At 37.5% G+C, this 27,156-nt stretch overlaps 1 protein-coding gene across 1 annotated transcript in view; it reads right to left on the bottom strand.

Annotated features, from left to right (window-relative positions):
• Window positions 1-684: 684 nt before the first annotated feature.
• CFTR (CF transmembrane conductance regulator) overlaps window positions 685-27,156 on the bottom strand; it is a 219,990-nt gene continuing 193,518 nt past the window's right edge. Inside the window, exons 24-27 of the mRNA XM_060196479.1 lie at window positions 16,381-16,470; window positions 5,472-5,644; window positions 4,188-4,293; window positions 685-1,343 (exon numbers count right to left, since the gene is read on the bottom strand). Coding sequence (XP_060052462.1) covers window positions 1,143-1,343; window positions 4,188-4,293; window positions 5,472-5,644; window positions 16,381-16,470 — 570 coding nt within the window. The 3' untranslated portion in view covers window positions 685-1,142. The remainder of the gene's footprint in view (window positions 1,344-4,187; window positions 4,294-5,471; window positions 5,645-16,380; window positions 16,471-27,156) is intronic.

The raw sequence follows: 27,156 nt of genomic DNA, 5'->3' as shown, positions 1-27,156 counted from the left end.
ATATATTTATTCTTAAAATACAGTCATTTGAGTTGGAAACATTATTAAAATAAATATTTCCTAGAGAAAATTTCATTTGCATCACAAAATTATAAAAGAGAGTATATAAAACTAATTCATGATTAACTCAGCATGTCCCCTATCATCTGCCCACAGTATATACAGTATGAAGTATGCATATTCAGCCTAAAAGCAGACAACATCACCCTATATAGGTATGCATTTTTGGAATTCCTGGAAGTCTATCTGCAGCACTCACATCCTATCAGCTTATATACTCTCTCCCTAGAGGTTCTGAGTAAGAAGGGGTTTCCTCCTATGCCAGTTTGCACTAAATCATTTGTCTAGCCACCCTTTAGTACAGAGCTCTTATGAATTTGTTCCTTTCTAGAAGCTGGGGAAAACTTCCACATCAAGGGAGTTATTCCTGTACCCCACATGAGACTATAACAGTCTTCCCCCCCCCCCAGATAAAGACTATATTATAATTACTGGAAGATTTTGGACTTTTTAGTTGAGCTGTAGAGTACTAACCCTCATTTCTAGCATCAAGAAATTCTCTCTCCTGCTTGATGCCTAAATGGTGCATGGATCTTATTTAATTAATATCTTGTGGCTCTCTTTTCTGCTTCTTCCATTTGCTTGGAAGCAAAACAGTTGGAATACCTCCAAGACAATATGATGGTGTTTTTAGGGATCTTGGAGAAAAGGGAGCAAATGGATATAAGCTTATATAAACCACTAAAATTTCCAGTTATTACTTAATTGTATCTTTAGGAAGTACTATTACAGTACTTCTTCAACAATGTAAATTAATGAGTCTCACTTAACATTATGAGAACCAACACTAAACAATTGAGAAGTAACCTGCTTGACATGTACAGTCATCTCTGCAGTTTCTACCAAAGGAAAAGGGTTTTCAGGGAAGACTGGCTTGCAAATCTTCTAGGACTTGAAATACCTTTCACACAATTTGACCATTGCCAGAAAGCCATTTCCCTTGACCCTCAAGGAGATTAATTCTCCTTGCCAAAAATATTCTTTTAAAAAATAAAGCATTATTCATCTGTTTTCTGAGGCAGAAACTGTTTTCTTCTCCAACTCCATGAACAAATGTCACATGCAAGCATCTACACTGTTGTCTATAATCGTGTTTCTTGTACCTCTTCTTCTGTTTCCTCCTTCAGAGCAGCAATTTTTGATCTGGACTTGTGCTTGCTGGAGTTCCGATGAGGGAAGAGCTTCAGCCTGTCAGAGTTGCTGATGGCCTGCCTGAAGAGACTCTTCTCACTCAGAAGTTTCTGGATAGAATCATACTGTCGCACTTTGTTCTCTTCTATGACCTAGAGAAATAGCCAGTTTTTAATTTTTATCAAATTAAAAACTGATTGAACTAGAGTAAGAACAAAAACTGACACAGGTTGAGAGGGAGATTAAAAATTAAAGACACACACAGTGTCATGAGGTTTGTAGTCTAACGTCTTGTAAATGCCATTCAGTGTCTGAATCCTCTTGCTTTATAAAGCATCTACTGTTTGTGGAATTAGTTATAGTTTCCTACTTAGTAGTTGGAAAGCTCCTTTCATTAGTATAGTATTACTGTGTAGATACTTCTTCAGAGAAAAGAAAGGAACATAAATGGTTCTTTGAAAACAAGAATGATTCATTTTAGACCCCTTATATTTCCTTAAAAGTGAAACATATGCCTACAGCATGATAGAATTGATCCTTTTTGACAAGGAACATAAAAATTAATTTTAAATTGATCAGGATATGTCTGAATTTAATAGGTCTCCTTAACAAGTTCAAGGATTGTGAATGTGCCCCTAATTCATCAGTTGACACTTACTAATAACAGTGGCAATAGCAAACCTTCAATATGGAAAGTGTTTAACTCTAGGAGCCTCAAAAGTCTTAAAAGAAATTACATCATACATCATCCTCAGCGCTTCCTCATGACTAAACCTGATGAAATTTGTATCACTTGAAAGAATGTGACAGTGGTGAAAGCACAATGAAAAGGTGGTTGCGAGAGGCACTGACTGCTTCAAATAATGAATAGAAAAATGAATTGAATTTTTCAACTATCATATTAAAGTCCAATGACAAGATAATCATGCCTTTTCTGGGCCCCAACCAAGAAAAATTCAGCTATTAAAAGCATTAGAAGTTTGGAGCCAGAAGATGGTCAGTATCATACCACCTCATCATCTGGAGCCCTGGTCAGGGAATCCTTGGAATCCCACACAAATACAATGGTCCTAGCCCTCTAATGGATCTCCCTCTCCACTACCTCTCTCCACTGGTCACTTCCATCATTAACATCATCATAAACTCTCTTGTGGTCCCCAGTGCTGTGGGCCCTATTCCCCCCTTCTCAGTGCAGAAGTGGCTTGGAACAGTGAAATGCTTGAGGTATCCTCTCCAGAAAAAAAATGCATCCATATAAAACATTGCCCTCATTATAAAGCAGCAAAGGTAGAGATTGCCCTAGGCTCTGAAGGGAGGCTGGGGTATCCTACCCTGCCAGTCAAGGAAGGCTGGTCCTGAAATGAGTTCAGTGGTCCTGATAAGTATATCTAACCTGTTATACATAACTGATATATATATATATATATATATATATATATATATATATATATATATATATAACTGGTCCTGAAATGAGTGCAATGTTCCCATCTGTGATCATGAGCTGTGAGCTCAAACCAATAGGGACTGAGAGGTTGCATGGGCTCCTGTGGCATGTATATATGCCCTGGGTCGTTTAGATGGAGGTAAATACTTAATTTTATTCAAAGATTTCTTTTTTAAAATAATCGGAGCTACTCACTGCTCTAATGCAACTTTCTAGCCCTTTTCTCTACTCTGAAACCTTTTTCTCAGACAATATTTTTATCCAACTTCATGTTAGCTATCAAACTCAAGCAAAAACTATGATAGTGATGGGCCCCTAGAAACATGCCTAAAGTGGACTTTCCAGCTTCCTTCCACCTTAAGATCCCTAATCTCATCTGCTCTATTCATATTTTTTGGTTCCTGTTCATTAACCACTTGTCTCAATTTATGTCCTTCCACCTTCCAGACACCAAGTTGCAGACCCTACCATGATTCCAACCTGACTTCTCTGGGCAGACGACTTCCCCAATGTGTCCTAAAAACTCCACTTTTCAGAGCTCTACCCCACTAAGGAAAGATAGAAACAGGCTGGGCTATGGATTGACCTGCCAATGCCCATGTCTAGCAGAGAACCAGTTACAGAAGCCAGAACTCCTACCTTCTTCACCCCCAAAATAATTTTGTTCTATACTCCCACTGGGGGAGAAGTGCTAGGAGCAAGTTCCTAAGAGGGCTCTGAACTCCAGCCCTATCAGGACTCAGAGAGAGAGGAAGGAAAAAGGGAGGGATATTTGAATGTAGTAATAGGGTTATATGTGGCTTGGAGGGGGAAAGAGGACTGAACCTGGAAGAAAAAAGGGGCAATTATGTACAAATGCAGACAGATAGTTGTAGAGATGATAGTTAACCCTTGTCTGCAACCTCAGGAGAACTGCTGTGGCTTGCAATGGAGGGACTGGGGATTCAGAACTCTGGTGGTGAAATGGTATGGAATTACACCCTTGTTGACGTGTAATTTTGTAAATCATTAATAAAATTAAAAATATATTTTATGAAAATTCCAATGGCAAAAAAGGAACCAGGTGTTCATACACTTCGTTGAGTGCATACATTATAGTGCACAAGGACTCAGCTTCAAGCCCCTCAGTGCCAACCTTCAGTGGGAAGCTTCATGAATGGTGAAACAGTGCTGCAGGAATCTCTCCCCTTCTCTATCTCCTCCTTTCTTCTTAATATCTTTTAATATCATTAATAAATAAGTAAATAGACAAATATAAAGTTTGTCTTATTTATGATTTTATCTTCAAGTAAAGAGTTCACAAAAGTACTGATATTCTTGTTCACTAATATGACTTAGTAACATATGGGTCGCTCAGATTTACCGAATTCCATCAAAGCTCAGATCAAAGTAAAAAATTCTTACAACTATTTTGAGTAAAAACAATGCAGTGCATGCTTTCAGGAAGACCTGTACATTGTTGTAATTTTGAGGAACCATAATGTGAGAGATCATGATCAATGTTTAAAGAAAAAAAAAATGAGATCTTAAGTAAATTATAAACACTAACCAAAAATCGCTGACATTCCAACATTGCTTCTATTCTGTGTTCACAGAGGATAACTGTACAATCAGCAAAAGCTTGTTTTATGGTTCTTCTAATGATTTGGTATGTTCTAGAAAAGAAAATAAAAGCTCACAGATTATATTATGAAACACCAATGCAATGCCCTTAGTTTGAGTGCATACCCACTATTCTGTTATATTTCCTTACTTTCAATGGACTTTTGATACAGAGTAAGTCACAATCAGTTTTCTAACCACAGGGTAGATTATGTCTCCATAAATAAATAGGACAGGTATACTGAACATAATTTCACAAGTAATCACTTTCTCATAACAGACAATTAGTTGTTCTTCTGTGCTATAAATAGTCCCTATTGTTTAAGTGGAAAAGAAAGGAAAGTACTAAAAACTGAATTATGCCTATGCAACTAGATGTTGCATCATCTGTTGATAAGGGGAAATGTTTGTGTGCAATTTCAAAATCACACCCAGAAAAGAAGACTGAACTTTTGTACAAGGAAATAAGCACTTGTACTAAGATCAAGTAGTGACTTTTCCACTGGGTAATTATTTATTTATTTATTTTTGTTGTAGTTATTATTGTTGTTGTTATCAATGTCGTTGTTTGATAAGACAGAGAAATGGAGAGAGGAGGGGAAGACAGAGAGGGGGAGAGAAAGATAGACACCTGCAGACCAGCTTTACCGCCTGTGAAGCAACTCCCCTACAGGTGGGGAGCCAGGGACTGGAACCTGAATCCTTGTGCTTTGTGTCAAGAGCTCTCTTTTTTTAAAATTTTTTTTATATTTATTTTATTTATTTATTCCCTTTTTGTTGCCCTTGTTGTTTTATTGTTGTAGTTATTATTGTTGTTGTCGTTGTTGGATAGGACAGAGAGAAATGGAGAGAGGAGGGGAAGACAGAGAGGGGGAGAGAAAGATAGACACCTTCAGACCTGCTTCACCGCCTGTGAAGCGACTCCCCTGCAGGTGGGGAGCCGGGGTTCGAACCGGGATCCTTATGCCGGTCCTTGTGCTTTGCGCCACCTGTGCTTAACCCGCTGCGCTACAGCCCGACTCCCGTGTCAAGAGCTCTTAACCTGCTGTGCTACCGCCCGACTCCCAGGGTAATTATTTTATATTGGAGAATGATAGGGTAATTATTTTATATTGGAGAATGATCCTTTACTTATAGAGATAGCAGTTGAGTGGAAATTTGCATCAGTATTAAACATACTTCAATGATTCTGCTCTCCTTGTGTTATTATTGCAACAATTGTGAAACTTACATTGGATCCAAATGAGCACTGGGTTCATCAAGCAGCAAAATCTTTGCCTTACTTAGAACAGATCTGGCCAAGCACATCAATTGCTTGTGGCCATGGCTTAAGACATAACCACCATCCACAAGGACAAAATCAAGCTTCCCAGGAAACTGCTCAATTACAGATCTGAGTCCAACCTATGGAAAAGAAAGAGGGAAAATATTGTCTAGAAATGGTAGTTCAGACAGTACACGGTTGGAAACACACAGAATCTTAAAAGGAAGATATATATATATATCCCATATCTATAACCTTGAACTATGGTGGTTACTATTGGAGGAGGAGAATGGGGCACAGGACTTTAAGGTGAGAGTGGTATGGAGCTATACCCACTATACCCCTATTACCTTATGATCTTGTAAATCACTAACACAATTTTTTTAAAAGCACATCACAAAAAATGTTATATGGTCTCTGTAAAACTAAGGGTTTAAATGATCATTATGAATAACTACAGCCCATTTGAAAACATGCTAGAAAAGACAATATATAGAAAGTGCAGTTATTTACTCGATCAAACCTTTGGATACTGTGTGTGTGTTTAGTTCTAATCTTCCTCTCAATCTATGCCAGTTTGGTTTTTTGCTAATCTGTTCTTAACTATGCCATAATATACTATTAAAGGAAGCATAAGAATGGTGAGCTTTGTAAAAATGCACATGGAAGCATGCTACTTATCTCTTCAACTTGTAAAAAATTGACTTCAATAAATAAAAATTGACTTCAATAAATTGATAAAAACATAAAATAAAACAATTCAGGATTAAAATAATAGTATACTGCCAAATAATTTAACAGAGATTAGACATCAGGGTAGAATATAAGAACTGTATTAAGTGCAACTGCTTATTTTTAATGTGAGAAAGGGGAAAAAAAGGATAAAAATCAAACAAGGTATAAAAACCCATTATTTCCAAAGAAAACAAAAATAAATTCTTGACTTCCATCAATTATTCAGATAAATGTGCCATCAGTGCCTTTCTTTTTCTTTCTTTTTTTTTTGCTAGGTGTTGGAAGACTAAAGAAACACGTAGATTATTTGTCTTAAGTCCTTGAGAAATCAAGGATTAAGTATCAAACAGTAATCTGTGCTACTATCTAAATATAACACCAGGGAATGAGATAATGAACTCCAAGGAATTTAGTGATGAATTTAGAGATGGGTGTACCAATGTGTTGCTTCAGTAAATATTAACTATGTGCCAAGATGTTTATTACAGACAATACTCCTTTTCTTAACTGGGAGTTTCATTAAAGCAATTTCTCTTGGTAAGATTACATTAACATTTTAAAACAAATCTGGATGATAGCTGAGGGGGGTTTGCTCTGATATAACATATAAGATTCATATGCAAACTACTTTCAAATTCAAATAGCTGAGAATATTAAAAAAGGACATCAAGTATTTGTGCAAACCCTCCTCATCAAACTGTCACCTTTAAAAATATATATTTATTTGATAGAACAGAGAGAAATTGAGGGGGATGGGGAGAGACAGACAGACAGACAGACAAAGAGACACATGCAGCACTACTTCACAGCTTGCGAAGCTTTCTCCCTACAAGTGGGAATCAGGACCAGGGGCTCAAACCAGGGTCCTTATTCCTGGTAATACATGAACTTAACCAAGTGGGCCATACCCAACCCCAACCATCAGCTTCTTGAAGGTAAAGTCATGGACTCTTAGTTTCATGTCCCCGATATCAAAATAGTATACACATTCCGTGTCAACACATATATTCATGTGTTCAACAAGTATGTGTTGATTGCTTAGAGATGCTGGTCAAATAAAACAAAGGTGTTTTTTTTTTTTTGGATGATAAGTGAATCCAAACTTAAGGAAGACAGTCAAAGAATGACTACTGGTTATAGTTCATCCAATATACAGTGTGAACTATGATTGTGTCTATTTTCTCATCTTTAAGAGTCCACCTTGCGATCAGGTGGTGGTGGTGTACCTGGCTGAATGCACAAGGACCTGTGTTCAAGTTCCCAATACAGAGGGGAAGCTTCATGAATCATGAAGCAGTGCTGTCAGTGCCTCTCTTTCTTTCTTTTTTCTTTTTCTTTTCTTTCCTTTCTTTTTTTTTTTTTTGCCTCCATTGTTATTGGTGGGGCTCGGTGCCTGCACCACTGCTCCTGGAGGCCACCTTTTTCCCATTGTTGTTGCTGCTGCTGTTATTGTTTCTGTTGTTGTTGGATAAGACAGATAGAGGAAAGGAAGATAGAGAGGGAGAGAGAGAAAGATAGACAACTGAAGACCTACTTTACTGCTTGTGAAGAGATGCCTTTGCAGGTGGGGAGCTGGGAGCTTGAACCGGGATCCTTGAGCAGGTCCCTGTGCTTTGCACTATGTGCACTTAACCCAGTGAACTATTGCTCAGCCCCTGGTGCCTCTCTTTCTATCTCCTTCTCCCCTTCTAATTTCTCTCTGTCTTATCAAATTAAAAAATGAAAAAAATAATCTATATAATTCCCCCACCCCTCAAATTATAAAAATAGTATAACCCTGAGATATTAGAACAACTGTTAGCAGGATTAGATGATATTTCTGAAGTAAAATTAACCAACAACAAAAAGTAGATTAAAGGCTGGATCTCTAATGTTAAAGATATATGGTTTTAAATCTGCACTGTATCACCATATACTGATGGTGCCGGGGATGAAGCTTCAGGTTTAATTTGCCTCAGATGTAAAATATGTTGGAGGTAAAAGTGTAGACTTCAAAAGATTGTTCTGAGGATTACAGGAGATAGTTTGTGGGAAGGGGTTGACACAGAGAGTGGGATATGGTAAGCACCTTATCTATGGTAGCTATTATTATACTGTTGTTGAGGTAGAAATTTCCAAGAACTTGAGCAAGGTCCCTGAAACACTACTCTGGTATGACATTAAGAACTGTAAGATTTTCCCATCACAAATTGACTTGAGATGTAAGCAAGCAGGAAGTACTTCAATGCTGTTAATCTATCACATATTATTGGTAACAACACTGAGATTTTGGTAAGAATGGAGTAGTATGTATTTTCCACTCAGTGTCACATACTAATCAACCATGAATTTCCCAATACTGGAAAATCTACTTAATTGTGTTATATTTTCTATTTCTCTATGCTGCAGAAAATATGTGTGCTTGCTCCAAATGAAACTATGTATTTCCTACATAATTAAGTACCTAAATATATTTCATTGTCAACATTTAAAGAAGAAAATTTTAAAATATGAATGTGATAGGCCACTTGAAGTTATATTTCACAACATACTTAGCTCGCTGTTTTTCTCACTATGACATATGGAAAAGTTATTTTTAAATCATGTGGAGAAAGGTCAACCCAAGTTAGTAAAACATTAAATTTAGAAGTCACCCAAAGTTTAGCAAATGTGTTAACTACCTGTCAGATACTGAGTTAGGATTTGGAAAGAAAATAGAGTAAGATATTCTACTTATCATTTTTGAAAGATAAAGTTGTCATTACCAGCTCTCTGTGCTGTTAAAATGTGTTAAATCTGGGTTAGAAATAAGGCTAAACAATAGAGTGTCTGCTTTGTATCAGCAAGGCCTTGGGCTTGATCAGACCACATGAGAGCAGAAAAAAAAAAAAAAAAAACACCTAGTCAGAACTCCATGAATGGTACGGTAGTAATTTGTATTTTATCTATCTCTACTCCTCTCTTTAACTCATTAGATTTTGTTTTCAATTGAACTATAGGTGACTCTAATAGTACAGTGCAGATATGAGAACCTGAGTTCTATCTCAGGTATGGCAGGGTCCATACTCCCAGAGGGATAAAGAATAGGGAAGCTGTCAAGGGAGGGGATTGGGTATGGAGCTCTAGGGGTGGGGATTGTGCAGAAATGTACCCCTCTTATCCTATAGTCTTATCAATGTTTCTATTTTATAAATAAAAAATTTTAAATATGCATAAAGAATGGTTAAAGTAATTTACTGATTGTTCAGATGTGACTGCCTAATCCTGTATTTATGAATAGATTCTTAATGAGACTATATTAAACTCCAGGTACTATGACAGACCAGGGGATTTGAAGATAAATAATAATAGGTCTTGTCTTGAAGGAAATTATGGTCCAGATGGTAAGAAAAGTAATAACTAGAAAATTATTGTTCAGAGATAAGTGCTATGAAGGGGAAAAGCAATGTGATGGAAATTGCTACAGGAATAAGCTAAGTTAATGATTCTTGGCAAATCCCTTTACACACACACATATCACAGCCACCACCACCAAATAAATGTGATTTAGCTTAGCTTTATTCATATTTAGGTGAATTAAAAATTACTGGAATCTAAGCATTCACAGTGCTTTGAACTAGTAAAATTACCAACAATTTGTAAGTATACAGAACATTAAGACAAATAATTTGGTATCTTTATCTTATTGAGCTTATAAATTACATGTACCAATATATAGAAAGGAGAAATTATATTTTTATGACATGTCAAAGTAAGATCTGCAATTCAATCCATAAGCAAGCATTTTCTTTAAAATATTGACTTTTGCTATTGTTGCATTCTGGACATTTATTATGCTAAGAGTTCACCCATGTGACAAGGAAACATGAAGAAAAAGCAGAAAAGTGAACTGCCGTTGGACTGTGTAGTCTATCAGTAGACAGTTATAAAAATACACAACTCGCTATTTCTTTTGACACTTCTTTTGCTGATCTGCAGGTTTTCCAGGACAAATCTTTAACTTAAAAAGTCACTATTTCTTTAAAATAATGTTTTTATATGTGACTTTTTGTTTCTCTCTTGCAGCCTTTAGGATCCTTTCTTTATCCTTACTTCTTCTCATTGTGACTATGTGTTCAGCAGGGAAGCAATTACAGAAGCCAGACCTTCCACCTTCTGCAACCCACAACGACCCTGGGTCCATGCTCCCAGAGGGATAGAGAATGGGAAAGCTATCAGGGGAGGGGGTGGGATATGGAGATTGGGTGGTGGGAATTGTGTGGAGTTGTACCCCTCCTACCCTATGGTTTTGTTAATCTATCCTTTCTTAAATAAAAAATAAATTAAAAAATAATAATGTTTTTATTAAGGTGTAAGAAACACAACTATTTATAAATAATCTAAAACCCATGAAACCATCAAGAAAAAGCCTCCATTCTAAAATGAATAAACCATAGGCTTAGACTATGATTATGGGTAAGACTAAGGGTACTGTGCTAAAAAGCCTGTGATGCAGAGGTCAAGGAATGCACTGTTTCTGCACCCAGTAATAATTTCAGCTAAGTCTCTAAGACCGTCCAAGGCCCAGTATCCTTTATTGCTAGTGATCACACTTGTGTATCAGTCATAAGGCTGTCTTTATGATATGTTACACATGAATCACTTATTTATGTGAATAAATTAATGAAATCACTTATTTACTCATCTGATCAACATATATTAAATGTCAGCTATGTGTCTAGTACTACTATAAGCACTGGAAATTGCATACTGATGAAGGTTTCATCCCTGACCTTAGAACTTAAAATCTAGCAGGCAATATGGACAACTTAAGAAATAAATATATCTTTTTCTTTACTTGGGGGATTAATGGTTTACAGTTGACAGTAAAACACAGTAGTAAAATACAGTAGTGTAACATTTCTCAGTTTTCCATTTAACTGTCTAACCTTCCCCCAGGTCATACTCTGCCATCATGTCCCAGGACCTGAAAATAACACCCCACCCCAGAGTCTTTTACTTTGATTCAATAAGAAATAAATCTCTATCCTCAGTGAAAAACACTATACAAGGAGTGGAGGTATAGTTTATATATAGGTATAGCTTAGGGGTATAGCTACCTCTAAGAAGGGGTTCATCCTCATACCTAGAGGAGAAGAGATATTATAAGAAGAGGCCTTAGGGTAGGGGTAGATAGCATAATGGCTATGCAAAGAGACTCTCATCCCTGAGGCTCCAGATGTCCCAGGTTCAATCCCCTGAACCACTCACTATAAGCAAGAGCTGAGCAGTGCTCTAGCTAAAAGAAAAAAAAAAAAAAAAGAGGCCTGAATGATGAGTAATATTAGAGTTAGCGTGTACCACTGGTTGAGGGAACAGAAATGAGAGGAATTCAGTTAGCTGGATCATACTAAATGGAGAGTGAGATTAGAGAGACAAACAAAACCAAATCACAAAGAACCTTTCGAGCTGCTTTAGCAGTATGAAGGACTTTGTCCAAAGAGCAATATCAGAACATAAGAAAGGAAGAAACAAATGACGAGAGACAGTTTGGAAAGACTACCAGACTTCAATTATCAGAATAAAACTTGAGAAGTCAATGAGAAAGGAAACAGAAGGAAGCCTACTTTAAAAAATTCACATAAGAGTTAGTTAATAGTGGTGTTGACCAAGGGTAGGAGTATATATATTCTAGATAATTGCAGGAGCTAATATATAAGATTTGAAATGTGGAAAAAGTGTAGAGTCAAGGATGAAGCCCAGGCCTTGGCTCTGGACAACTGGAGGGAGGTGAAGTCACTTGCTGAGATTAGGAGCACAGGACACTTGGGTGAGGTTGAGATATGAAACTCATTTATGGACATAAGATGTTTATTCACACTGAAATGTCAGGCAGATTTCAGAGTCACCAACTGAGACAAGTTGGTTAGAGCCAAGAGGATGTAAAGAATTTTACAGAAGTAGAGTAAGATAAAAATTAGGCACTGTCAAGTAATACTTAAGAAAGGATCAAGACTGGGGCAGGGCAGTGGCATACCAACTAGTGCACACATGTTCCCATGTGCAAGAACTCAGATTCAAGCCCCTAAGTTCCCCCCTGTGTGTCGGAAGCTTCATAACTGGTGAAGCAGTGCTGCAGGTATCTCTCTTTCTCCCTCTTCATCGTCCCCTTTCATAATGATTTCTGTCTCTACCCAATAAATAAATATTTTTCAAAAAAGAGGACCAAGATCATTGAAGCAAGATTATAATAGCTAACATTTGCTGATGACTTACTATTTTCCAGACCTTGGGCATTCTCACTATATATCTATAGGCCTGAAAGATAGAAATCACCCCTAATTTATTGGGTCAGACTATTAGCAATCTCTTAATTTGTCTTGGAATTCAGCCTCTTGAATTTCTCTTTGGTGTACACAGCTGGTAAGTGATTTCTCATGGGGAGAAGCTATCTGACCTAAAATGATTTGGAGACATGCAAATTAGATCATCTCACTTTTAGGTGATAGAAACTCTCTCTCTCTCTCTCTCTCTCTCTCTCACTAGCCTTGAGGTTATCATTGGGTTTTACTGCCTACATAAGGATTCCACCACTCCTGGTGGAGTCAGTCTCTCTCTCTCTCCCTCTCTCTCTCTCTCTCTCTCTCTCTCTCTCTCATAGAAGCAGAAAGAACTAGGCAGGGGGAGAAATAGGAAGAATAAAATAGAGAGAGCGCACCATTGCTCCATCATTCTTATTGCTTCACCACCACCACCACCTACCTCCCCATAGAGCGGGAGAGGCCAGGGGCTTGAACCCAGGTCCTCATGCATGGTGACGTGTGTGCTCTATGAGGCATGCCACCACCTCTTCCTTAATTCCAATAAACTTGCTTTAAATTCTCATCCATATACCGCTAAGGTATAGAGGGTCAAAATAAAAGTGTGAGCATAAAGCACAAAGGGAAAGGAAGCTGTTTGAACTAGCTGCACTTCAAAGTCTTACAGTTCATTCTAGGCATGGCCCTGTGGCCTTACAAAATCTTGATTAAATCAGCAAAGAGTTCCACACTGAAGTTCAGTGCTGAATCCAAGATAGGAATAAAGCATATCTTGGCCTGATATTGTCACTGTGTGTGCTTTTGATTTTCAAAATCAAAAGGGGGGAGGGGAATTATGAAAAGGGAACTGCTGGATAAGATTTAAATGTTTGGAGGTCTGCCATTACTCTGTTCACTTCCCTCTAGAGACACACACTATGCCAACTTTACAGAAAGGACCAGGGGAGAGGATATATATCCAAATTTCCCCAACCATTTCTGGCTTATATTTTGTTCCAATATCTTGTCTAGTATAGATATTGACACAGGCCACAATGTTCCTGGCCAATCATATCAGACTAAAGCTCAGAACTGCAACTTTTGTCATTGAAGTAATATTGTATTGTAATGATATATAAATTTCTTGTTTTCAACATAGAAAGGTTTTAAAGGTTCTAAATGCCTTTAAATGTCTTTTTGTGTTTCTGTAAATTATTTATTATATTGTATGCTATTCCAACAAAAACATACCACTACTATTCAAAGCACTTGACATTAATATAAGAATGGAACTGCTTCTATTTGTCAGTAGCAAATTATCAAAAGGGAAACTAGTTTTAAAATACACCTCTACAAATAATAAAAGTGAAATTACTGTATGACCTGGCAATAGCACTCTTAAACATTTATCAAAATTGCACACAAATGTTTATCCTAAGGGACATAGGTACAAATATCCTAAGGGACATATGTAGCTGTGTAAAAATAAATTCATAGCTACATTATTTACAGTGGCCAAATAGTGGAAGCAGCCTAAATGCTCGTCAACAGATGAATGGCTAAAGAAGCTATTGGATATAGATTCTATGGAATATTATTCAGCAATCATAAAGGCAATACTGTGTTCCAAAAGGACTGGAGGTGATTATGCTTAGAGAAGTAAGTAAAGAGAAAAAAGACAACTACCAGATGGTTTTACCCATATGTGAAATATAGAGAACTGATACACATGAACTTCTTAAAAAAACACAAAAAGAAACAAAAGCAAGCAAATTGTATCTAAGACTTGTGAAAACTATGGTGGTTATCTTTGTGAAGTGGGAGGATGGAGACATAGAACTATAATCCTACAATTTTGTAACCCACTATATCACACACAAAAAAAGAAAGATAAAAATAAATAAAGATACTGGCCTATGTACTCATGTCAACAATTGTATTATAAACTGTTTACACCTAAAATGATAAAAATAAATATTAAAATATAAAAGTAGAAATGAAAATGAAAAAATATACTCGTCTAGTGTTTTCCCTTCCCAGTCATTGTTGCAAAAATATATACCTAGATATGAGTTGATTAAATAACATATAAACCGGTAAAAGTTTCCCATTATATTGGCAGTAAAGTTAATCATCTCTTCTAAACTTTTAGTCTAATTTTATGTTCCTAATTTCATGTCTACTTTAATCTTGGCAAAACTTGCAGGCTTTATAGTCTGAGGTTTCCCCATTTTTTTCTCCCACTACATTGTGTTCCTATAGTCCATTCTCTGAAGTTACATCAAAGGTCTTAAAATCTGTCACCTGCCATTTAGTTAATGTTTTCTTTAAAAACCCCTGTCTGCTGGGTAATAAGGAAACTTTGATAATAAAAACAGCTAATCTAAGTACATTTTATTAGGGATATGTTAAGGTTGGGCGCTCAATGGGTAAGTGTTTTAACACTCATAGGCATTACAAAGCTCCTGGCAAGATCTACTCTGAAGGCAGGCAGAAAATCAAAGAACATTTGTGGTAAACAAACTGGGTTACAGTAGGACCCAAAATGCAGAAATTAGAAGAATAAAATTGTTTTATAATATCTTTGAATCACAGTGTTTTTAGTTCCTGTAGCTGTAGTTTGCCACCATTTTGAGCTTCCAAGTTAAACTTCAAGTTTAATGGAATTGAAAATTTATTTTTATTCCTTCAAAAGCCTATGCTTCAAAAATCACCAGTTTACAGCTAGGATGTTCTGGTAAGAAAAATAAATTTTCATTTTAGCTCCTCCTACTTCCAACTTTCTCAGTTATAATTAGCAACCTCTTGAGTAAATAAAGAGGAATTTTGAATGCATGTTAATCCATATATTTCCTACACAATATTCCAAGAATCTAAAGAGATTGTGTATGTCGCACAGAGGTATTATAACATTTTCCTGAGAAATTTTCACAGTCATTTATTCCAAAGGCAGTTGACTCCTGATGACTTCCAAAGAACATAGCAGCCACCAGAAGGTACTCTAGACTACTGATAATCATTTTGTCCTAAGCCTGTTTCCAAGAGAATGAAGTCATATGGCAGTGAAGCCTCCTCATCCTGGGAGAGCTTCAGAATCAACCAGGGAGTAGAAGAGGAGACATGGAGAGGTGATTGCTCAGGAATAAACTAGTGCCTGGGTTTCTCCTAGTTCTCGTCCCACTGATACACACTGGTAAGAAAGAATCAAGTATTACTCCCCACACCTATGGACATCTAATCTTTGATAAGGGGGCCCAAAGTATTAAATGGAAGAAGGAGGCTCTCTTCAATAAATGGTGCTGGGAAAACTGGGTTGAAACATGCAGAAGAATGAAACTGAACCACCTTATCTCACCAGAAACAAAAATCAACACCAAATGGATCAAAGACCTGGATGTCAGACCGGAAACTATCAAATACTTAGAGGAAAACATTGGTGAAACACTTTCCCACCTAAACCTCAAGGACATCTTTGATGAAACAAAACTGATTGCAAGGAAGACTAAAGCAGAAACTAGCAAATGGGACTATATCAAATTAAAAAGCTTCTGCACATCCAAAGAAACTATTAAACATTGGTTTGTTATGAGAATTTTATTCTTATTCTATGGTTTTGTTAATTTCTCCTTTCTTAAATAAAAAAAAGAAAAAAAAGAATCAAGTATTCCTGTCACTGGAGCTTGACAATTGGAGACTAACCAGGGAAGAGAGCAATAATTCCAATTCAAAGTATTGAGTGCTGCAAGTATATTAAGACTTTCTATTTTGAGGTCCTATACATACACAAGTATATGCAAGAGATAGGTGTATACAATTACCTCAACAATAACAACCATTTGTATATGAGATAAAGTTTTCAACATTATTTTAATTAGCATCTTTACCTCATCTGCAACTTTCCATATTTCTTGATCATTCCACTGTTCATAAGGATCCAAGTTTTTTCTAAATGTTCCAGAAAAGATAAATACTTTCTATAAGAATAAAGAAAAACAGAGGTAAGTACAAAAGTAAGGTGAACATCACTGAATTTTCCCAGTCTCATTATCAAATACATCAATAAAAATATTTGAAAATAAACACCCATGCACTAGTAATTCATTCAAATTTGATATATATATATATATGATCTATATTTTTAAGAAGTAAAATAGAGTTATATTTGAAGCTCTCTTATGAATGATTATCAAAACCAATATCCTTAAGATGAAAAAAATTAAGCACTGAGGAGTGGCACAGCAGTTAGAGTGTGGGACTTAGAAGCATGAAATTCTGAGGCTGGTCCATAGAACTGCATGCACCAGGGAGTCAGGCAGGAGCGCATTGGGTTAAGCGCACATGGAGCGAAGTGTTAGGACCAGCCTAAGGATCCCGGTTTGAGCCCTGGCTCCCCACCTGCAGGGGAGTCACCTCACGGGCGGTGAGGCAGGTCTGCAGGTCTTTCTCTTCCCTTCTGTCTTCCATTTCTCTCTGTCCTATCTAACAACAACAACAATAATAACTACAAGAATAATAAAAATATATAGTTACAAAAAAAAGATTAAAAAAAAGAATTGCATGCACTTGAGTGATACTCTGGTGTCCCCCCTCCTGTTTATCTCTCGTATTAATAAATAATTTTTAAAAGATAACTAAATAAAAATTACATAGAACTTGAAAGTCCAGAGTCTCAATTTTTTTCCAGCTCAATTTTTTTGTCACAGTTAAATGGAGCTCTAGCCCCCTTAACCCCCCACAGAAAAATAAATAAAGAAATTTTCAAAAATTAAAATTGCAGCAAAGTAAAGGACTCTAGGAAAGGAGAAGTAGGGAGCGGGTGGGGAGTTGTTTTGAGGTGTTGGTGCATAATGGTAGCAAAGACTTAAGTTGGAGATGAGACTAGTTTGCAGAAACCTATCACAGGGAAGATGAGAAGTTACACCCATATGCCAACAAATGCACTATAAATTATTAACCCTTTAGGAAAATGACTTAAAAATTAAAATTATTGTTACCTGTAGAAAATGAGTATATATATATATATATATATATATATTTCTAGCAATATTATGGAGTTCCTATTTTATTTTGTTGGGGGTTGGAGAATAATCCAAATCTATTTTTGTTTCTGCCTCCAGAGTTATTGCTGGGACTCGGTGCCTGCACTACAAATCCACTGCTCATGGAGGCCATTTTTTCCATTTTTTTTTATAGGATAGGTACAGAGAGAAACTGAAAGAGGAGGGGCAGATAGAGAAGGGGAGAGAAATACAGACACCAGCAGACCTACTTCACTGCTTATGAGTTGACTCCCCAGCAGGTGGGGAGCCTAGAGCTGGAACCAGGATCCTTGTGCAGGTCCTTGTGCTTCGTGCTGTGTGCCCTTAGCCCGGTGCACTACTGCCCACCCCACTCCAAATCTATTCTCTAGCATACAGGTATAATTGTAGGACTTTCTCAAAAATTGTACATTCACAAGGTTTTTTATCAGTTTAGCAGTGAGAAAGCCTCGAGTGTGGCAAAATGAACCTCACAGTATTATTACTGTGTTCATTTACAATTCCAGAAAAAAAGGCACACTTTTTTTTTATTTTGGACAAAGTCAGGTACAATAACAACTGAAGATAAATTTTTGTTAGTAGTTAAAAGAAAATACAATATGAGATGAAACAGCTAAAGTGCTGTTTATGAGCTATACTTAACTTGTTTGAACAAATCACTTCCTTGGATTCATATGCCTAGTCTAAGGGAATGTTAAATTGCTTGTATTTACAGACACTTAAGTATACATCTACCTGGCCTATAACTCAAGGTACGTGTCTACTGACAAGATGAGATAGGCAGAGCAGAAGGCTACAATTTAGAAATCAATGAAAAGAGGAAGTCAAATATTTGTTTAACTGAATGCATGCTACTGAAGGACAGGGAGGCAGATGGGATTTACAATGCTGAGATGGCAAGAGAATAATCCAACTTTCTCCAGGGACCACTGAACATCACTACTTTCTTAGATCTGTCTATAATGCTAAAAGTATTTTTCAGAGGAGAATTTATTTCACTGGAAATTTTACAACAATAATATTTACTTCTCTGTGCACATGGGTGAACTAAAAATATCTTTGATGCTCTTTGTCATTTTATTTTGTCTTTGGTTAATATTGAATATCCTGTCAAAAATAACTGAAGTACTACTTTGTTGGGCAGTAAGCCAGCTTCCCTCTGCTTATCCCTGCGGTCTATTTACATAACCAGTTACCTAGGAACTGCCCTGCCTGCAGAGCATTGGTTTAATCCCCACTCATTCACGATGTATTTTTGCTCTGTCCCCTCTCCTAGTCATTTCCTTTCCCTTGTCACTTCCGGTGAAGAGGTGCATAAAAGGTGATGTATCTGACTAATAAACGAGATACTGCTTCCCAGCTCAGCTATGAGTCCCTGGTCATCTCTCTACCACCCGTGAAGCTAGCCCAGCCCCGCACTACTTGGTATCCCCTCTGCTTTCATGAGGGCCGTCAAGTTCAAGAAAGGTCACATTGGAGACCTCATTCTCCAAAACATGATTTATAGTTTAAAGAACAGCTCTCTTGCCAAATATTTCAGGATCCTCCTGGAGAAGGCAAAGATGCCTCATGTTGTATTTCTCAACTTGTATCGAAATCATCTTCCTAGAGGGCACCTACACTGTTTACAGAAGTGGATGTAAGTGATGAATGAGTGACTCATAAAATCATAAGATAAGATGAATATATTCATGCATATGATTCCAAGCTTCCGAGTAAATGTAAGAATTGTCTAAATGATCTTACTAGACATAGAACAGTATAGAAACATTCTGATAAACTAAAGAGAATGAAACAGGAAGTGGCTCTGAGAAGTCTAGTCAATCCATTATGTAAGAATTCAGGATTATTTAATATTAAAGTCCAATGGCTTGCTTATGAAAAATTTTAATATATATTTATTTATTCCCTTTTGTTGCCCTTGTTGTTTTATTGCTGTAGTAATTATTATTGATGTCACTGTTGTTGGACAGGACAGAGAGAAATGGAGAGAGGAGAGGAAGACAGAGAGGGTGAGAGAAAGATAGACACCTGCAGACCTACTTCACCACCTGTAAAGCAACTCCCCTACAGGTGGGGAGCCGGGGGCTTGAACTGGGATCCTTGGGCTTTGCGCCACCTGCGCTGAACCCACTGCACTACTGTCCGACTCCTATGAAATTTTATCATTTACTATTCTTACTTTCCCCCTCTTTTTATATTGTAACTCTTTGTATAAAATTTCTTAAGTATTATTAGGAAGGAAGGAGATTTCTTAAAATCAGGTTTACAGAGTAAACAGACAATGATCTACACATTTTGGAGTAATTCTCACTGGGAACGAAGCAGCTGGAACACAGAGCCCCTAATTAATGGCAAGTTTGCCAGACACTAGATAAGGGCCTCCTTTCCAGGCATTATCTCTTTCCATCTTTATATCAGTCTAGTCTATAAACACAGGTGGGAGAAATGAAATCCCTTCCTGATGGTCACTTAGCACTTCATAGAGCTGGAATCCAATCCAGAGGACTAAGTGATTGTAACATGTGTGTTCAACCTGGTGTGCCACCATTCTGCCCCTCTCTTCATACCTTTAAAAGGAGTTAGAAAAGACAGATGCCTGAGGTCAGGCGGTGGTACACAGGGTTAAGCACACATAGTATGAAGCACAAGGACCAGATCAAGGATCCCAGTTCGAACCTCTGGTTCCAGCCTCCGTTTCCCCACCTACAGGGGGGGTCACTTTGCAAGAGGTGAAGCAGGTCTGAAGGTGTCTATCTTCCCCTACCCCAGCAATTTCTCTCTGTTGAAAACAATAGGATAAAATTGAAAGAAGAGAATTGATGTGCCCCAGATCAAATTGATGGGGTTTATAGCTAATAATATTTATATATTTTTCCCATATTTGGGAACTACTCTCTTCCCTTATCTAGCTTTCTGGTCCTTTTCCCAACTATGACACCATTTCCCCAGACAATAACTTAGGTCATCTGCATATTAGATGTCAGGGATAGGAAAAAACTAGTAAAGTCATGGGCCCCTTAGAATATACCCAAAATAGACCTACTAGCTTTTTCCAAAACAGAGACCCCAAATCTTCATCTGCAATAGTCCAGCCTTTAGGTTCATAATCAGTCAACAATTTTCTTTTTTTAAATTTATTTCTTTTTTTAATTTAAAATTTTTTTATATTTATTTATTTTCCTTTTTGTTGCCCTTGTTTTTTTATTGTTGTTGTAGTTATTATTGTTGTTGTTATTGATGTCATTGTTGTTAGATAGGACAGAAGAAATGGAGAGAGGAGGGGAAGACAGAGGAGGAGAGAAAGATAGACACCTGCAGACCTGCGCCACCTCCTGTGAAGCGACTCCCCTGCAGGTGGGGAGCCAAGGGCTGGAACCAGGATCTTTATGCTGGTCCTTGCACTGTGCCACATGCGCTTAGCCTGCTGTGCTACCGCTCAACTCCCACTGCTTTATATCTTAATTCTTTTCAGCCACCAGGTGCCAGATGCTACCATGATGCCAACCAGACTTCCCAGGGTGGACAGCCTCACCAATATGTCCTGGAGCCCTGCTTCCCCAGGGCTCTGCCCCACTAGGGAAAGAGAGAGAGAGGCTGAGCGTATGGATCGACCTGTCAACACCCATGTTCATTGGGGAAGCAATTACAGAAGCCAGACCTTCCACCTTCTGTACCCCATAGTGACCCTGGGTTCATATTCCCAGAAGGTTAAAGAATAGGAAACTATCGGGGAGGAGACGGGATACGGAGTTCTGGTGGTGGGAATTATGTGGAATTGTACCCCTCTTATCCTATGGTTTTGTCAGTGTTTCCATTTTATAAATAAAAATTTTAAAAAACAATAGTTTCCAGAAGCATTATGTTAACCAAGCCCCAGCAACTGGAGGCAAAAAAAGAAAAAGAAAAAAAGAGATATCTTCATCACTTTCACCTTTAATGGATAATGAAACATCTATCATGTTATCTTAATTACTGACAAAAAAAAAACAATAAATCATCACCATAAACTAGTGTATTATACTTACTATGTGTAGGCAGTAGTCTAAGAACTTTTAATTATTACTTTACTTATTTAATTCTCACAAAGATTTAACAAAGTAATTACTAGCATTGTCCATTTTTTTTTTTTTGGAAAAGAAAGGAATGCTCAGAGAAATCAAATTTTATATACAGCTTGTAAAGATGCATAGACTGGTAGAACCGTTATCACTCATAAAAGAAATCTACCACTTCCTGACTCAGTAAACATCAGTATATAATACTGAATTTCAGCCATGTAAACTGTTTTGTTATAAAGCATATACATGTGATATAGAAGGGGGTGGGGGTATAGCTCACGTGGTACAGTGCCTACATTGCCATATGCAAAACCCAGGTTCTAGTCCTGGTACCACATGTGCAATGTGACATCAACAGGAAGCTTTAGTGGTATGGTGCCTCTTCATCTCTTTCAATCTCAATCAAAACTTTTCTCTCCATCTGAATGGAAAAATGTGGCTCAAAGTCATCCCTGAAGTCTCACTTCTACAAAAGTACATAAATAAAATTTCCTCTAGGAGGTGGGGCCATGGTGCTTGAGAGCACGTTACCATGTGCTAGGAATCGAGTTTAAGCTGCAGGTCCGTACCTGCAGAGGGTGAAGTTTCACAAGCTGCATATATCTCTCTTTCTCTTCCTTTCATTCTTCTCCTCTCAATTTCTCTCTATCCTATCAAAGAATAAAACAAAACAAAAACAAAAAAAAAGGGAAAAAATGTCCATCGGGAGCAGTGGATTTATTGTGTAGGCACAGGTTCCAGCCATAATCCTGGTGGCAATAACAATAATAATAATGATGATAATGGGGGGTCGGGCGGTGGCGCAGTGGGTTAAGCGCATGTGGCGCAAAGCGCAGGGACCGGAGTAAGGATCCCGGTTTGAGCCCCCGGCTCCCCACCTGCAGGGGATTCGCTTCACAGGCGGTGAAGCAGGTCTGCAGGTGTCTAACTTTCTCTCCCCTTCTCTGTCTTCCCCTCCTCTCTCCATTTCTCTCTGTCCTATCCAACAACGAACTGCGTCAACAAGGGCAATAATAATAACCGCAACGAAGCTACAACAAGGGCAACAAAAGGGGGGAAAAATGGCCTCCAGGAGCGGTGGATTCATGGTGCAGGCACCGAGCCCAGCAATAACCCTGGAGGAGGAAAATAATAATAATAATAATAATAAAATAATAATGGTGATAATGATGATGATAATAATAATAATACTAAAACCTCTTTTAAAACATACGAACTCAAGGGGCCAGGTGGTGGCACAACAGGTAGAGTGCACAAGTTACCATGTGCAAGGACCCAGGTTCAAGTCTCATATGTAGGGGGAAGCTTCATGAGGGATAGAGCAGACTGAAGCTATTTCTGTCTCTCATCTGCTCTCTATCCCCCCTTTATTTCTTCCCATTTCTCTCTGTCTTTTTAAAAAAATATTGATTTCCTTTTTGTTGCCCTTGTTTTTATTGTTGTTGTAGTTATTATTTTTGTTGTTATTGATGTCGTTGTTGGATAGGACAGAGAGAAATGGAGAGAGGATGGAAGACAGAGGGGGAGAGAAAGATAGACACCTGCAGACCTGCTTCACCGCCTGTGAAGCGACTCGCCTGCAGGTGGGGAGCCGGCGGCTTAAACTGAGATCTTTATGCAGGTCCTTGTGCTTTGCACCACCTGTGCGTAACCTGCTGCACCCAACTCCCAGTTCTCTCTGTCTTTATTCTAACAAAAAGAGAAATATAGCAGCCAGGAGTAGTGGATTCATTGTGTAGGCATCAAGCCCCAGTGATAGCCCTAGTGGCCTAAGGAAAAAATGTAGAAAAATCAGTGAGGAAACATTACACATTATGCTTACTTACTATATTATTATAAATATAGTGTATTTGTGTTTATTATCTAGCAGCAATATTATTTTTAAAATGTGATTATATTTATTTATTGGATAGAGACAGCCAGAAATCTAGAAGGTAGAGGGAGATGGGGGTGGGAAGGGACATCAACAGCACTGTTTAACCACTTGCAAAGCTTTCCTCCTGCAGGTGGGAATGGCTCTCAAACCCGGGTCCTTGCACATTGTACATGTGCAATCAGCCAGGTGCACCACCACCTGGTGCAACAATTATTACATTTTTCTTCCTAGTTTTATCTTAATGTTTGAGATTTTGTGTTTAATTCTTGCTTCCTTAAATAGGATGCCTGATAAATATTTACAGTATGGAGTAAAAATTAAACAAATACACAGATAATTCTAAGTTATAGAAACATGTCAGGGTGAGGTATAAAGGATTTATAGCTGCTACTTGAGACTTTGATGGCACAGTGTAAATCTGGGTGTTGAGGCAGAATGAATGAAGGAAGGGAGGAAATTAGAAAAAGGTCCCTTGGAAAAGTTCAGTATTTGAGATGCCTAAGTGACCATAGTGAAGGAAGTTGGTCTCAAACAGAAAAGGTACACAGAGAATGAAAGAGAGAAGTGAGGTATTGTCATAGAATAGTAAGTATATCCAAGTGTGAAGAGTGATGAATATGATGAGAAAAGTTGTTTTAGAATATGATTGACAGGGAACTAATCCATAGAAAGAAGAACCTGGAGCTTGTGTGATGAACAGTGAGGTGTTCTAGGAAAGTTGGGACAGGGAAAATAAAACAACAAAATGTTACTTTAGAAAGTTTAATCTGGAAATGTGAAAATGTACCCATGTGTCAGCGACTGCACTATAAATTATTAACCCCCCAATAAAAATTATTTCTTAAAAAATGCTTACTCTGACCTGGCAATACAGCTGACTTGGATAGTGTGTTGCTTTACAATGTACTCAACCCACTTTCAAGACCAGCCACCACCACCATACTGAAGGAAGATGTGGTCTCTTTCACTCTCTCTTTCTCTGCCTCTACCTAAAGAAAAGTATAATCTAGGAGTCAGGCGGTAGTGACCTGGTTGAATGTACACATGAGCAAGGACCCAGGTTCTAGTCCCCAGTCCCTACCTGCTGGAGAGGAAACTCCACGAGTAGTTAAGCAGGGCTATAGGTGTCTCTCTTTCTCTCTGAATCTCTATCTCCTCCTCTTCTCTAAATTTCTCTATGTCCTATCAAAATAAATATATAAATAAATAAATAAACATTTAAAGTACAATTTGAATGGAAAGATGAGAAGATGAAAAATGAAAATAGCACAGCACTGGGTATAAAGAAGAAGGAAGGATGCAGTAGAGTGGTGGTAGAAAAGGCAGGAACAGAGTTTAAGGAGGATTTTCTGTCATAATCATCTTGGCACACTCTACCAAGCTCATGCCTTGATCTGTGATTATACTTAATTCATTATTTTGGCTTCTTCCTATAATAAGTGTAATTCTGAGCTATTCAACAAAAGTTTATAGGTTGGATTAGCATTCAATCTATTTCTTTATTTATTTTTGTAGATCCAAGACCTCATGTATTCAATAGACCACACTTTCATGGAGGGAGGGGGGGAGAGAGAGAGAGAGAGGGAAGACATCAGAGCACCAAAGCTTCTTCCATTATTATAACACCTATAATGAACCTGGGTAACATTCTAGTCTATGAAATATCTTTCTGGTCCTCAATACCTTTTATATAACCATGGTGTATAGTAGCTATTATGACTTCAATAATATAGAAGGGATTTAATAAGTAAGTGTCAAATTGTTATTACTAAGTTTAATATTACAGAGCTAGCAGATAGCTCACAGAGTAGAGCTCATGCCTTGTCATGTGTGTGACCATGTTCAAACCCTAACACCATATGGAAATATCACAGCAATAGAGAGAGCTCCATGGACAGTGGAGAGTGAATGCTGTCTCGCTTCTCTCCCTCCTCCTCTCTCAAAATAGAGATAATGTTAAAAAAAAATAGGCCAGGGAGGCTGTTCAGCTGTATCAAGCATTCACGTTGGTCACGGATCCTTCCTTGCAAAAACGTTTTATCTTTTTTTTAAATTTTCTTATTTGTTGGACAGAGACAGCCAGAAATCAAGAGGGAAGGGGGGTAATAGAGAGGGAGAGACACCTTCAGCACTGCTTCACCACTTGTGAAGTTTTCCGCCCTGCAGGTGGGGACCTGAGTCTCAAATCCAGGTCCTTGTGCATTGTAACATGTGTGCTCAATCAGGTGCTCCACTACCTGGCCCTAATTTTTTATCTTTTTATCAATTAAGTATTTAATAGCTTTCAAGTATAATGAGCTAGTTCAAATGCTAGTATTTGAAGTGTTTAAATCACTGGGTCTCTGACTGTTGACCTCTTAGTCTCTTCAATATGCCCTGACAGCTATGAGGTTAAGTTGAAAGAAGGCTTCAAAGTGAAAGGTACACGATGCCTTATTTTTATTTTCCAGGCTGATACAGTCTCCTAGGTTGCTTTCTAGTTACAGAAGGGAAGGACATTAAAAAATGCAAGAACTTGCCAAAACTAATTACATCTTATGATTCCATGGCTTATTGTCTTGGGATCACCGTGAGGGAAAGCAAAAGCAAAAGCAAAAGCAAAAGCTTCTTATTAAAAGTTCCTGTTTCATGTGTCTGAAAACAAGTGGGAAATTGACTAGCAATCTCTAATGGATAAGTGTCAGGAATATTGGGGAGCTGTGTCCTTGGATTTTCTCTGCTTCTTCCTTAGTTTTTCTTCTTAAAATTCAAATTCCATGAAAGGAAAAATAATTACTTCATACATACTTTGAAAGAAAAGCCGAAAAAGTCATATTAGAGCTACCTACAGCCCTGCTTCACCAATCATGAGGCTTTCCCCCTGAAGGTGGGAACAAGGGGCTTGAACCTGTGTCCTTGCACACTGTAATGTGAGCACTCAATAAGGTGTGCTACTGCCTGGCCCCCTTGCTGTAGAATTTAACCCCTTACCTATGGTTATAGGTCAGAAATAAAATCCCTTTACTAAAGAGATATTTCAGTTAGTCTTTCCAAATGGTTGTAGTTTTGTGATATTACTCTAAAATTTTCATCTGGTGTTTATATTGCATTATTTTAAAATTGCACTGCAGAATGCAATTGAAATGCACATGCAGAAAGAAATATACCCACTTCAACAGTTTTATTTTCTCTATTTTTGACACATTTGCTATATCTGACAAAAAAAAATCAAGGATGCTATTTATATCACACTACAATAAAATCCTCAAGTTTTTAAGAAAAAAAAAAAAAGAAAGAAAAACTATCTCTTGGTTGAAGCATCTCTTGGATATTTAAAATATATGAAGTTACCTTATTTTTCTCTTGGGCATTACTTAATTTCCTTAAAATGCCATTATCAGAACAGTGAGTACAGTCTATCTACAGACACTCCTGTAATTGAAACTGTCTTAGAAATGAGGATCATAAACATGTATAATAAGCATTTATAATATATATACAGATGTTAATATGTGTCAATGATCTCATATTTATGAAAGCATATTTTGATGTATTTCTTGTGCATTTTAAGAGAAGTCTAATGCCATAGAAGAGGTAGAATAAAATTAAAGCCAGTTTGTATATATACACAATGGAATACTATGCAGCTATTAAGAACAATGAACCCACCTTCTCTGACCCATCTTGGATGGAGCTAGAAGGAAT

The sequence above is a fragment of the Erinaceus europaeus genome, chromosome 8 (genome assembly GCF_950295315.1).
Source record: "Erinaceus europaeus chromosome 8, mEriEur2.1, whole genome shotgun sequence".
Taxonomy (NCBI): Eukaryota; Metazoa; Chordata; class Mammalia; order Eulipotyphla; family Erinaceidae; genus Erinaceus; species Erinaceus europaeus.
Note: the sequence above shows the minus strand (reverse complement) of the source record. Positions and strands in the feature narration are given on the sequence as shown.